This window comes from Terrapene carolina, unplaced genomic scaffold (assembly GCF_002925995.2).
Source record: "Terrapene carolina triunguis isolate 2854851 unplaced genomic scaffold, T_m_triunguis-2.0 Scaffold194, whole genome shotgun sequence".
Taxonomy (NCBI): domain Eukaryota; kingdom Metazoa; phylum Chordata; order Testudines; family Emydidae; genus Terrapene; species Terrapene triunguis.
In genome coordinates this window covers 926,795-941,626 of record NW_020664545.1, presented here as the reverse complement: position 1 = coordinate 941,626, position 14,832 = coordinate 926,795, and the positions used below count along the sequence as shown (strand labels likewise).

General features: G+C 47.2%; 1 protein-coding gene across 2 annotated transcripts in view; it reads right to left on the bottom strand.

Annotated features, from left to right (window-relative positions):
- Positions 1 to 4,233: 4,233 nt before the first annotated feature.
- The window catches only part of ARHGEF18 (Rho/Rac guanine nucleotide exchange factor 18), a 77,297-nt gene continuing 66,698 nt past the window's right edge, over positions 4,234 to 14,832 (bottom strand). For both annotated transcript variants that reach the window (XM_026654925.1, XM_024194243.2), the window contains 4 exons: positions 14,064 to 14,531; positions 12,503 to 12,830; positions 9,545 to 9,667; positions 4,234 to 9,451 (listed from right to left, as the gene is read on the bottom strand). In XM_026654925.1, the coding sequence (XP_026510710.1) occupies positions 9,306 to 9,451; positions 9,545 to 9,667; positions 12,503 to 12,830; positions 14,064 to 14,531 (1,065 nt within the window). In that variant the 3' untranslated portion in view covers positions 4,234 to 9,305. The remainder of the gene's footprint in view (positions 9,452 to 9,544; positions 9,668 to 12,502; positions 12,831 to 14,063; positions 14,532 to 14,832) is intronic.

Here is a 14,832-nt window from a genome sequence, read left to right as displayed (position 1 = left end):
TGATCTGCACAGCTGGCACTGCCAGCCGGCCCTGGCGTGTGGGGCCTGCCCATCGCTAACAGGCTATCGCCATGGTGCCTAGTTGGACCCCACACCGCACCTGGCCTGGATGGCTGTAGTACGGGGAACACGCTGAGTCGCAAACAGCAGCCTCGGTTAGAGAACCAAATGCTGAGGCAAACATTCCCACTATTCCTCCCCTTGGGTTCTCAGCTGCACCCTGGGAGTCATCTCCTGCTACTGGCCCGTGGAGGACATACCAGGCCAGCCCTGCTGCTCTCAGGCTGGGTGCCCACGTGATCCGTTCTGACAGAGCAGTAATGTTGGGACCTCTCGCTTCACGCACGGCTCTGTTCATTATCCATCGTCCTCTGCTGCCTTGTAAGCTAGGGCTGGAGATGTTCCTAAGACACGCCTCTGCCCCTCATGCTGAGTTCTGTCCTGCTTATCCCTCCCCAAGAGGCCCTGTGCTGCGGCCACCATCCTGCTAGCCAAGGAGAGCAGAGGATGCTCCTTAATCCTCACTTGGAGGGGTCTCCATTACATGCCTGGGCCATGCCAGTAATTACTGGGCATATGATTTAGTCTTGTCCAAACGTTACTGAAGGGAAAAGAGCTTTCAGGTACCCGGCAAGGCATCGGTCACAGAAATACTGGACCAGCATCATCCATGCTGAGCCGGCCGTCACACCTCAGGGGTACGCTGCCTGCCAGGCCCCCCCCCAGGCCAAGGTCAGTACTGGGTGCGAAGTGTTCTGGTTCCTAGAGGGAAAACTCCATTTGAGCCAACTCTGGAAGACTGGACTTGGTATCGGGAAGACGTGGCTCTGCTGAGGAGCTGACACTATGGAAATAAGATGCTTTCTAAACTCCAGTGACCTTGGGGGGGTTTGTCGAAGTTATACCCGCACAGAGTTTATCTTGGGTGAGAATGATTAAGTGGTTGTGTTAGTACTCGCTTTGTGGGGGGCTGCTACCTGTTATTCTCTCTCTCCCCTAACAGAGGCACAGAGAGGGGGAAGTGACTTGCCCGAAGTCTCAGAGCAGGTCAGGGGGAGGGATGGGAATAGCCTCCCGTATTGTATTTACTGTTATTTTCTCTCTCGTCTTTTTGTTTTGATAATATTTAAACTTGATCCGCTGTGGAGCTCACTGAGCAGTTAAGAGCGGACCCTCCATCACTCATTTGAAATCCCTTGGAATATTGTAGCTGTCGCGCATGGTGCCAGCCTCTGGATCTGTCCGTTGATCTCAGCCCTCCGGGGTAGTTGGGGTTACTTCATATTGCTTAATTCATGTTAAGAATTAAAGAGACATCAGACTTTGTCTGGAAAGGGGTGATGCCTGTTACTGTCCAGAGGGCTCGGGGCAGGCCTGGCCCATCCCAGGGCACCCTCCCAAGGATGTTTCAAGATTGTAGTTTTACTCTCAGCCTTTTTTAAGAAAAGCAGCCCTGGAACAGAATGCAGCTGTGGCCTTGTCGGAGATCCCGGTGCCCCTGGCCCGATGCCATCCCTGTGACACTCCAATGCTGCCAGCTGCCAAGACAAGTCGCCCAAAGCACTGGCAGGTGGCACTTACCTTGCTTCTCCGAAGGGGTGGAAGGGTCCCTCTCTGATCCCACCCCACGATGCCAGAAGCAAGCACCTCACATCACCCCTTCCCTTGTACACGGAGAGCAGACTGGCCCCCTCCTGGAGTAGGAAACTGGACTGGTTTTGATTCACAGAGGTGAGGAAGCAGCATATGCCCCCCCCCGCAGCACAAGATGGACCCAGTGCTCTTCCTTCAGCATCTGGCTCTCCAGTGGCGCTCAGATGCACGTGCAGCTGAGCCTCCCCCACATGAAAGGGAACATTCGCAGCATGAAACTTGTCATTCCCCATGACCCACGTGATTCATCCTTCCCGAAGGGGCGATGGTTGGGCTGGAGTTTAATCAGTGTCAGATTTGAAATGAGCGAAGGCAGGTGGAGCTGCTGCCCTTGCTGAGGTACTAGGTTTACTGGTTCAGAGTCTGGCTCTGGGGGGACTAACCGGGAAAGCTTGTAACAGAGCAGCTGTCCAGGGGCTTTACAAACACTCTCCTGTGAGGGGAGGCCAGGGCTGAAGTATCTTTACACTCATTTTACAGAGCAGCAATGATTTGCCCAGAGCCTCACCACAAGCCAGCAGCAGAGCTGAGAACAGACCCCACGGGGTCTCCATTCCCAGCCACTTTCTCTCACCATGGCCCGTCCTTCCTGAAATAGTTATATGCCACTGCCCTGAGTCTCCCTTGGGCTTTAGTGAGTTTGTCGTCGCTGGCAGAAAGATTCCCTTCCCGCTGCCTGACTGGCACATCTGCAGGGCAGATGTGGGTGAGCAATTTCGATGTAACCACCAGCAGCATGAATTTATGGCGGACTTTCAGATTGTGCTGCAGGCTGGAACTGGCTCCCTCCTACCCAGCTGCAAACACTTGCCAGTCACGCCACCGCTCTAGCGGCCTCCCGATCTCTTTGGCCCTGATCTTTGGGCCTCCTGAGCACCGCAGCCGCCTCGTTTCCAAACCACTTTCTCCGTGCTCGTCTCGTCCACCCCCAGCCCTGCCCTTCTTCCCACCTCTCTCCCTGGGGTCTTTGCTGGGACGCCCCCACGCTGCCTGGGACACTAAAGGAGCAGCTGTAGTTAGTGCAGGTCATCCAGCCCATCTGCCCCCACCTTCCTGCTTCCCTGCAGCGCAGACTAGACCCCTGCACTTTGCCCCATCTGCCCGCAACCTGCTCCAGCAACAGGGACGTCAGCACTTCTGAGAGGCAGCTCCCTAGTCTCACTGGCAGCAAAGTCCTAGTCAGGCTCAATTTTCCTTCGGCCACTGTTTGTTAGGCTCTTGCTCTGGGAACACTGCATCCAGTCTGGGCCTCCTCACCTCACACCCCGAGATCTAGCTGGGAAGACTCCAGCCCTACCAGCAGCCCCTGCCCTTTAATTCCAGCCACAAAACAGCCCCTCCCCCAGCTGTCACCCACCAGAAACAGCAAAGCTCCGTTTTCTGCTGCTGTACAATATTTAAAAAAGTGAATTTTCACTTGCACTTTGGCGAGCTACCCCCACAAACAGGAAATGCATAGAACAGGGACCTCCAGTGCCACTGCAGCTGAGCACCGAGAGAGCTTACCAGGGGCCAGAATAAGCACAAATGAGACTCTGTTTTGTCCTCAAGGCAGATGCAAGTACGGATCTATTTACACGCCTTTTAGAGCTCCATCCTCTGACGCATCTCAGCTCTACCAATACATCCATCGGTGTTGACATATGCTGGGAAAATACTTGGGACCCTCAATCTAACATGAACTCTGAAGACCCACAACTTGAGATGCTAAGAACATTTCACAGGTGAAGAGTAGCTCCAAACAGAGACAGAGTCCAGATCCCTTGATACCACTTTGAGATTGATATGATCTTAGCGTTATTAGACAAACCTAATCATTCAGAGTCTGCTACATTCACACACATGTATGCACATCTGGCCAAAAGGGTCCTCAGCAGACTCCATATGGAATGGGTGAATGGAAAATGCCTTCAGTCTGCTGGAGTCCAGGAACCCGCTGCTGCCTTCCCTCATTTTATCTGGTCTAATCCCCTGCGCCTCAATCCCCTGCATTACCTAAGCCCAAGGCAGGCTGACTGGGACTTCCTTTGGAGTCTGTCCATACTGAGTGTTGTGAGGCCCTCCCCACTGAATGCACATTGTCAGACCTGCAGCAGGGGCCGAGTACAACTAGTCAAATGAGTCCCATGCTGGCAATACCTAGCAGCAGCCACCAGGCTGGCACAGAAAGAGTTCAATATGCTGCAGATGGAAACTGACTGAAGCGGCACCAGCGGCATCTCAAACCAGACTGGCCCCAAGTTGCTGTCTGCCAATGTAAGGTAATTTCCTACCGTCCCACTCCCATGACTATGGTGTCTTTCTTCCATTCTGGGACCAGACCACCTTCGTGGAGGCTTCAGCCCTTAGAGATCTCTACACTTGTCAAGACCCTTGCACTTGCCCTGACTCACCACATGCCTCCCCCTTCTTCTGGGCAGCAGATGTGGTGTCACTCTAACACACTAGGAATTTTGTCTGTAGGGTAGAAAACCAGATGCACATGAGAAATGGCTGCTTCTCAGATCTGTTTTAGGACAGCATTGAATCTTAAATTGAAATAAAAGTGCCTTCAAGCGGCTAGTTTTTGAGGGTATTTTTATTGCTGGAAGTTGGTTTCAGATCTATTGCCACTCTGAAACCCTTCAGTGGAGAAACATTGCAATCATTGAAAAAAATCAATGGTTTGGTGTGCTCAGATCACAGTTACAATTAACCAAGACGTGCACAATTCAAGAGAATATTAACATTTAACCATTGACTTTACAAATAAAATTAAGGACTACAAAGAAGTTGAATTACTGAATTATTGACAGAGGAACTATTTACAATGTTTACATCCTAACAAAAGGAAAACAACCGAGACATTCCCCCAACAAAATAGTCAATTTAAATCCCATGTAACCATAAATCATGATTATTCATGAATCATTGCAGCGCAGGGTGCCTTTAAACCAGACCTAAGACTAAACAGCATTAAGACAGTTCACAACTCACTGAGCGAGATACAACAGGATTTACTTGCATGAGCATTTACCTTGGGACAAACAGAAGAGGAATTTAAAATAAACCTTCCTAAAGTGCTCCAATTTTTTTCAGTACAAAAATATAAAACACTGATTGGAAACATGGCACAAATGGAATTCGACAAGGAACATGCACACACCACGGATAAAGGGCAGCTAACGATTTCAAAGGTACTGGACTGGCCTTGAAGCGGGGGACAGGCTGTTCTCCTGGTTTCTCAATGAGCAGGGTTGCAGCCATGGCGGAGGTAAAATCTACTGCAAAGGGAGATTTTAAAAAATGCTGAGAACTGGGAAGATGACAAAATACTCCTGCATTCTCTTGTGGAGAGGAATCTATGCAACGAACTGGTACGTCACTCACTAGCATTAGCAGAGTCTCAGGTTAATTAGATTCTGCAGGATCAGGTATAAGGATTTTTTTTTAAAATTATTTTTAAACCCTATTCCCGTCTAACATGCGACTTTGATTCTAGGTATTTTGCCATTTGCTTTAACAAGTGCCATGAATGGACTCAAACAGTCACCTGCATCTGGCTACAGGACTAAAAACGAAGGACAATTTAGAAAGGCGGAATTGCCACCATTTCTCGGAGTTACCCCTGCTTGTCCAGGCACACTGGTAACTGGTATGCAGTGAACCGGCATCTCCAGAAATCTGCAACTCTTCCCCCCACACAGGACACAGATTTCAAAAGTCAACGTGCTGGACCTGCTGCACCTACAATTCACAGCTAGGAAAGTCGATGCTAACAAAGCCCTTAAGATAGAGTGTCAGAGTGAGCGCAAACTTGATGAAGATACTGGAATCTAAAGGCATGAAACAGGAAGTGACAGCAGTTTGAACTGACAGGAAAAAGAAGCAGCCTTCGGACTGGATTTTAAAACTGAAGATCAAAGACTACAAGCAACCGTAACATTTCAAAGCCACAATATGAAACACACCCATGATCCGTAATGGTAAGGCTGTGACACAAAGCGAAGAACACCCAAGTAGTTCAAAGGTCATGCTGAAACTCCCACCACACCTCAGGGCAGTAAAGGACCAAAGGGCGAGTTCAGGCAGGAAGGGCAGCATGGGGCTTCTGATTTGTATCAACAGTATTTAAAAGCAAACATTTGGTAGTGAGCTTCCCCCCTCCCCCCCACTTAAAATAAGTAAGTTCTTCACTAAAGATCATTAGGAATACGTCAATTACCCCAGATTGAACAGCATCTTTAGAATCGAGTCTGCTTCAGGAAAAAACTTCGTTTAAAAACTAGTGCTGGGCGAAATACCCCAAATGAGCTATTTTTTAACAACAAAATTTGTCTAGTGAAATTGGAGGAATTTAATGAAATTTCAAGGCCTCTGACTTAGCAAAAATGAACAGGTGATTTTTTTAAAATTGCCTTTTCCCCTCAGCTCCACACAAATGATTTATTTTGCATTTTGGTAGGTGAATGTCATATTTTGGTCTGGAGCATTGGACAGTTACAGATTTTGCACACACTATCATTAAGATAGCACCTCATTCGCTAATTCACTGTCACGCCTCTTCAGGCCGGTCCCCCTACAGAAAAATCACATCAATGCCTAGCTTGGCACTTAAAGAAACTCAAACAAACCTGAGTTTGACTCAAGAGACCAAGAGTCAAAGGGGTCCAGTCAGCACACCAGATGCATGCACCCTGCACAAATGCTAGCAGCAGTGAGACGTGTGCACTGAGGCAGATGCTAACTCTTAAGGTAGCTCCTTAGTTGTGGATTGAAGGCCCCATCTGGGAAGGAGCCCTAGGGATGCCGCCCAAGAGGCACCACGTCTGCTCACTGGTAGCTGCAATCACTTCCTGGGAACAACACTGATAAAGCAGATGTTTAAAACTCGGGTTATATTTCTGATGAGATCTCGTTACAGACCTAGCAGTTTCAGGTGTCACTCTTCTACCTCTGAGAGCATTTATTGCAGGGAGGGGTGAGGATAGCAGCAGCTAAACAAGCCTTGTAGACCCATACACTATTTATCTCCCACAATGTTAGAATGACACAAATCAAATGACGTAATTGTTTCGGAAAATTGGTTTAACACCCCCACCCCACCCCCTGGACTGGGCCCACGGATGTAAGCGTAGCTCTGTGCTAAAGCTCCTGACACCAGGGGCTCTAAGGGAATGGCCGAAGAGAGTTTCAGCTTGCAGCCCTGCACTCCTGCTGCTTTGATGTACGTTCACATAAGGAAATGTGTGTGTCTCTTTTACACAGGACTGGAATTGCAGCATCAGCAGATCAAATACAGAAATCAACCCTTACTGGGCGGCTCGGTGGGCCCTCGTGCAGGTCTCCAGAGTCCACAGGTTAGATAAGAACTCATCTTACTCTAAGGAGAGAAGAAATTCCAGCCCAGCAGCCAAGAGGGTGAAGAGAGAGCCACAGACTCATCATGGTCCCATGTCCTGACCACTAATAACAGGACACACTGGGTCACAATAACGCAATATCGTGATGCCAGCATCAGGCGGTCTCTTGATGTGACCGTACAGCTTTGCCCCTCAGCTCCATAACAAACTGCACAAGCTCTGCAAGGCTGCAGATCAGCAAGCAGCACTTCAACACCACAGCCAAAGGGGCCTGATTTAGAAACAACTTGTCTCAAAACAAAAAAAATTCAATAGGAGCGTCTAGAGGACACTTCTCTGGAGATAAACCAAACGACTTGGGGCCTGATTCTCTTCTCACTTACACCAGTGTAACTCCACTGACTTTAATGGCATTGCTCCTGATTTGCACCAGAGAGGAGAATTAAGCCAGCAATGTCGAAGGCAGCACCACAGGAGATGGCACTTGCCCAGCACAGCAGGCACAGTGCCACTTGGCTTCCAAATTTGTGTTTTCTCCCTCACTGATCACAGACTTCCAGTATATTTGAGTTTCCCAATTACAGCTGAGCTTGTTTGGGGCAATAATCCTGCTTATACCATTTAGCCACTTTGAAACCAAGACGGTATTCTGCAGCAAATACTTCTGACACTTTGTAAGACCTCCTGGGCTTCCATCATTGAACAGTCGACAATACTTGGGCTGAACTGAAGTGACTGCCATAGAGTATTTTATTTGCAGGTCACACGTGCTCTGCCCGTTCAGAGGGAACAGCTCGCGTTCCGCTCAGGCTGGAATAAAGCAGCATATCCCGATGCTTCTGGTTGGGAAATTGCCCTAACTTGTGCTGAAATGACGTTAGCCCGGATTTTGTGCGCCCAATCTCCAGCCATCGTACTTTGGGAAGCATTTCCCAAGCTTCCGAAGGTCGAGAAAGACGTTTCCCTTCCTATGGCATCGTCCCCTCTGAACAATCCCTTTGGGTGCATATCACTGTACACAGTATATTGGACCAGACACTTCCATGCGCAGGTTACATGTTCATTAGCTGTAGTGCATATTCAAGAACTGAGACACACACTGGAGTCCTGTAATACGCTGAATGATTTCCCGAAATGCACACTGCCATTTGAGCAGAACGGTGTTAACTTTGTCACCATTCCAAGATTCGCTAAACCCGACCCATCCAATAAGAGGAGATGTCAAAGCAGCTGTAAGATGATTTAGTTAATGGTAAATTATTCTAAATATTCCTTATTCCCTTCATTCCTGTCACAGTGCTGCAGAGCACTCTCGGCAGTAACAGCAGCTTTGTTACGTTCCAGTCCTTAGCGTGATGTCCACTGAGGTGGCAGACAGACAAAGATCCAGTAGACAAGAGGTTAGACAGGACAGTAACCAACTGCATGCTGAACCAGCTCTTTATGGTCAGTATCTTCAGCAGGAATAAAACCCCAGTCTCAAAGTTAATTTTGAACCAACACACTCACAGACATGGAGATGGTTCTCTACTTGATGTGTCTTTAAGGAGCCTTTCCCGAAGATGGACATCAGACCTAGTGCAAGTGATGGCCAGGGAATGTGCTCTCCTAGCACAATTATTCATTACCACGTTAGAGAGTTTATACATGTCCAACCCTTTGCTGCCACAACTAGGGGGAGTTTTTTGGCTCTTGGATTTTTTGAATGTTAAAGAGGTTTACAGTCCCTCTTACATTGTGCATGTGCAGTGAGCACATGTTCCACTGAACTCATTAAAAGGTACAAGATGCTATTCCTTTCATGCGAGTGGCTAGCTCTCCTCTGTCACGCTGGTTGTGAGAAGACTGGCTTGCTGTCTGGCTAGTTATTAAAACAAAATGAATAATCCATTACACTGATCACTGCTCTATAAAGACAGAATTAAACTTCTCAGCCATTTGAGGGCCTATTGTTAAAACTTCTACATAAAAAAATCTGAGAGGCCCAACATTAACTAAAACTGACTTGCTTTACAAGATAAAAGATCTACCAAGAGCTACTGCGAATTCACCGAAGAGAGCAAATTACAGTAGATGGCAACATTTAAACAGGCTTTGAATTTATACACCTAAGCCATATAAAATCAATACTTTCCCACGCTTGGAAAAGTGTGTTACTATGGTGAACTCATTTTGAGCTGTCAGTACAGAAGCCAACCAAGCAACACTGAAATCCTGCTCCACTGGATCAGTGGTGGAAGGACATCCACAATGCTGAGCTTCCATTCTTTGAAACGGCATGGCACAAGGACCTTCTTGAACAGGAAACGCTTAGAAAAAAATGACATCTTCCTTGCAGGTATCGTCTTCAGCATTTATCAGGGCTGGCGGAGAGGCCACCAAGGTGTGGACGTGAACACTGTTGGACTTGGATGGATTGACTGCTTCGGGCTGGCTGTCAGCTGGGCTGTAAATCTCTAGGGGAGAAAGAGGGAGAGGAAAGACTCACCATAGTGCACAAGAATGTCTCAGCACAGAGAGGCTGCTCACTGCTCGCTGGCAAGACTTACCTGGCTGGAACGCAATGCTCTGGCTGTTCGGGAGGACCGGGCTCGCTGACCGTCTGTTCTTCAGTGCACCCTCATCTTTCCCAGCAAGTTTAGGTGTAAGCAGTTGTTTCAGGTCAACAGATGCTGAAAAGAAAAGTTGCTTTACACATCAATCCTGGTAGCATTTTGCCGACTCCACTGTTTCAAGCCTGGGCTCCGACACCTATACCCACTCCTCACACACCCAAAGGGGCTGGTACTAATAAACTTAATTTACCTCTTCAACTGCTCAGACCATGAGCATTCACCCTCCCTCCCCCCCACCCCGCAGCTTCTATTTAGTTACACACAGACATCCCAACTCCCAAGTGGCCCCCCAAGGACAACTGAAGATTTTAATCTATTTTTATGATGATCTGGTATAGTCAAGAAACACCTTTGGCACAGACACGCAGAACCAAAATGGCTCTTGCCACTCTCCCGACTAGAAAGGTCACCACGAATCTACCCGTGCTCTTTATCTGCAATGCAGCTGCAGCAGTGAGGAAACACAGCTGCTCTGATGGGCTAGTTTGCCAATATTTTTATTCCAAAAGTAAAAGCAATCAATGGGAATTGAATCATTCCAGTCCCAAAGGCCTCCACATCCCAATGCCCATCCCTTACCTAGCATCCTACAAGCTAAATTAGACACAAAATTCTAAACTATGTGGCACTGATGAGAATGGAACCCAATAGGTTTGGGTTTCACACCTTGCTCATAAGCTGATGAAAAACTACTAAGTACATTTCCACTGTACACATCACTATGTAAAAGCCAGGGTGGATTTAATTTAAGGGTTAGGGTTAGGTTAACCCTAGGTTTAACCCTAACTCAAATTGATTTAAATCACTAGTCAGGAAGACTCGATTTAATCATGGATTTCTATATAAAAATGTATTCTTGTTGGTTGTTATAGCCTTAATACATATTCTTCACAGGTAGAGGAACATCATTAAAATATTCCCAAACTGGGTCCCTTTTACGGCCTGCTGCCATTATAGGTTTTCCCTTCTAGTGAGAGAATGGTATAGTAGATCTCAAATCAATGAAGGCTACAGTCAGAAAGACCTCCAGACTTCTGGAATATGCTGCTCAAACAGTTTCACTTTTGTTTCTACTGCCTGTCCCTCCCTTCTCACATTTATCTCCAGACTTCTTCTTTTCCAGATCTATTCCGCCCCCAACAATCTTCTATTCATTGAACTTTTTGAAACTTTGCACTTTTAGAGAGAGGTAAGGGACTGACTCTGTGTACACAAATCTGCAAAGGGACAATAGGGTTGAGGTCTGTTATTTCTCATCTCTTTATTTATTTATTTAAAAACATTTTTGCTGTTAACAAGCATGTTATCACTGGAGACACAAATCCAGTTTGAGAACTGCAAAACTAAGCATCTCTGATGGTATCTTCTAGACTGAGCACTGAGTCCCATTGGGTAGATAGAAAGATTAACCTCAATAATCTATACAGAAGCCCCTGGAACCCCATAAGATTGGGTCCCTAATCCATGAACTATTGGAAATCATTTACAAAACTTTTCTTAAACATGACATGAATATATTGTCTCATACTATAGAATCAGAATTTATAATCCCTATTCCATGAGATATCTTTGAGCTAGAATGTATCTATCTTTAGATAGGTTTTTCCCTCAAAAAGCATTTTATCCAAAAAATCTGATTTAAATAATTTTTTTAATGTTTTTTATTTTTTAAAAAAAATAATTGATTTTTATCCACCTTGGTAAAAGCAATTTAAAAAAAAATCAAGCTGGGGAATTGTACCACTACAGCTTTGTTTTCTCTGTTGCCACCACTTGGTTCAGTGCTAAGGGGATACGAGGTTACAGGTGTGTGCTGGGAATAAGCCAATTCATTTTATGAAAATAAAGTTAAGTTTAACCACCAGTACTATAGGAGAGCACGGGTGGAAGATGCCTCCACAATGCACCAGGAGCAGCCTGACACTATCCGCGCTACATAAACACGGACCTGTTGGATGTGTAAACTTGCCGGGACAATCTGGCATGGAACTAAAAAGATATTTATATAAAATTCAGAACTAAAGGCTGTTCCATGCAGCTGGAAATAAAGTGCTTTCAAGTGGCTGGAAAACTGTGGTTTTTGCATTGTCTGTCATTGTCAAAGGCCACTATTTTAGTACCCAGCTCTTAGAAGCAGAAATTACACCATGGCATTGTGTCTGCATTTGTAATCCTTTCTATTTCTGACAGAATTAGCTCTTTTTAGCTCTGCAATACATTCAGCACCCTTGTTCTGGCCTGGAGATTCATGTTCACAGGGTGAGAAACATTGGCAGATTACTGCATTTCAGATTCCAGGGGAGAAGACGGCTAGGTATTAGAACCAGCAGCTTTGTACTAGGAAGTGCACATCTTCCCCTTTGGGATTTTCAGAACGACCTTTGCAAGTGAGAAATCTTCCTGGACAAGCCATTGCCCGCAGGGAGGTGGGGGAAAGCCAGTTCTCTCTCATGCCAGGGTACCCAACAACGGCGAGGAGGAGAGGCCCAGAATATTCCATACACCACCACGAGGATAAGAGACACACTCGGCAGTCACAAAACAAGCTAGGATTTGGGGTGAGATTCACTCAGATTTGTTTAAATGTGTGTGCACCCAAAGCAGAGTTGGATGCTCTATTTGCGACCCCCTCCCCCGATTTCCACATTCAGTGTTACAGCAGCCGAGGACAGGGTCAGGGAGACATAGGATTAAATCAGCCTTAAGTTCCATGCTGGGTTACTTAGGACATTCAATTTTCAGCTACATTTCCACCCCAAGCAGGGTCCTAGTGCTTTTGGTGGGTTCCTGTAGGGGTTGTTTGGCTGGATGGAGATGGCCAGATTTGCTCCCTATGGTGTTGTGTGCATCTGTGATTTCAGCAGACCTCAGAGATGTGCTTAGTGCACTCACCTGAGCTGTCTGTCCTGTGCGATGCTTTGCTCTTCCCCCCCTTTTCTTTGCTTCCTTTGGTGAAGGTGGCGAGCTTGGTGGGGATCTGCTGCTGAACTGCCGCTTGTTTCTGTATCTGGTTGGTTGCACTCAGCAGGTGGATTGGCACTTCATTCTTCATTGCAAGAACCGGACGATTCTCCAATATGGCACTGTCCCTGCGAACCAGCTCCGGCCGCTCCACATGATCCATTCCCAAGACACTAGCCCTCCCAGAGGGTTTCAAGTGTGGCACAGACCCTTCTATCCCTTCTCCATTGAAACTGACAGAATGGGTCAGCATTTGACTCTAAATGAGAGAAGAATTGTGTTACATGAAGCTGATACCTCACATCCCCCAAGAACTGAGGAGGGGAGGAAACAAAAGACACACACCTTCCCGTGGCCAACACCGGGACCTCCCTTATGCTACCGCACAAAAGAAGGGGCAAGAAAAACTCAGTCTGCATAAATCTTGACAAACGAAACAAAATATCTTGGCAGCTTCGGACCTTGCTTAATATCATCCCTAGCAGAGGGCTTCGAAAGGGACCGCTGGTTGACAACAAAGTGCAAATAGGGCAAGAAATAAAAAAAAAAAAAGGCAAGCAAACAAGCCCGACAGATGAGGCTGTGGGCCAGCAAGCGGGGCAGTGACATGAGATCAGAGGCCTGCACTAAGAATGGGGAAGTACAGCACACACCTGTGTTACAATCAGGCTAAGAACCTCACCTACGCCCACAGACATCCAGCAGGCAGGTGTGCTCTGGGCTCAAACAGGCCTTTACAACGAAATGGAGTTTTAAGGCTTTAAGAAGTGTCTGGGCTGAGCTACTATCACCTGCAACTCTGCCCGGGGTATCCAGGCCTGTTGTACTTCTACACAGCAAGGGAGCTTGGGCACCTATTTTACAGCCCTGTCATTTCAACGCTGCCTGTTGTGGCTGGAGTCCTCCCCCTGGAGAGGGGCTGAACCAGTGGAGCTGGAGGCAGAAGGTCACAATTTGGAGGGGGAGCATGTTTTTAGAATTTAAATGCACAGAATTCAGGAAAATGACAGAATGTCACCACTAAACCCCTCTAGTGTAATCATCTCCATGGCAGAGTACAGTGCCTTCGTTTAACAAATCCTATTGCAGCCATAGGACCAAATGCAATTTCCTCAACTTCTATCACATGCTCCGCAGAACGCTTGGGCAAGTTGCCAGGCTGAATCACAACAAGACCATCTACCCCACTGCCTTGTCTCCAAGAGTGGCCAGTACCTGCTCCTTCAGAGGAAGGTGCAATGACAAACCCTGCAAGAGGCAGCTGTGTCCCCAGGGAAAGTTACGTGGTTAAGATGTAGCAACTGCTGTAAAGAAGTGAGACTTCCATTCAGAAGTCTATGTGAAGGTGGCAGTTAGAAATCAAGCATCCAGCTCCAAGACAACTCAGTCCTTACTCAGTATACATCTGTTAGTCTTAAAGGTGCCACAGGACCCTCTGTTGCTTTTTACAGATCCAGACTAACATGGCTACCCTCTGATACTCAGTCCTTACCTGTCCCATTTCTGGGGAGAACGCGCCCGACACCGTATTCTGTTTTTTCAGCTTCTTTAGCTGCTCCACACGCTCTCTCTCTTTCTCGACTGCTCTCTGCGCTTCCCGTAGCCTCTCCAGGTCATGCTGATAGGCCTCTCGTTGTCTCTCCAGCTCCTCCCTCTCCTGGTTCACGCGATCCTTCAGCTGCCGAGTCTCCTCTTCTCGCTCCTGCAACCGTGCCTCTATACTTTCAAACTCCCTCTGTTGCCGGTCCCTCTCCCGTTCCCAACGCTGCTGTTCCACCTTCAGCTGGTTCTGAAGCTTCTGTACATTGGCCAGTTCTTCTCTCTGCTTCTCAAAGTTGCGCTGCTTTTCCTGCTCTAGCAGCAGGTTCCCGCGCGTGGACTGCAGCCGATACTGCTTCTCCCGATCTATGATGGTGGCTCGCTGGATTTCAATGTAGCTGTCCTGCTGTGATATCACTGCCTGGAAAAAACAACACAACTCAGTCATAAGACACATGGGCTTGAAAAATACAGGAGAAGCGAGGTCAGAGACTGCATTGTCTACCAGTGTATAAATCTCAGAAGGTAAAGAGACCTATTAGGTTACCCAACCCATTCCCCTCAGCACGAGAGGGCTAAATTCCCACTTGGAACCTGTGGTTGCCATTAACTTGGTACATGTGACCTTGAGCCAAAAAAAACTAACTTGCATCATTCAAAATGACCCATCTTTTGACCCTAATTATCAGTCTGTATCTGACGAGATTATCTATACACGTCCA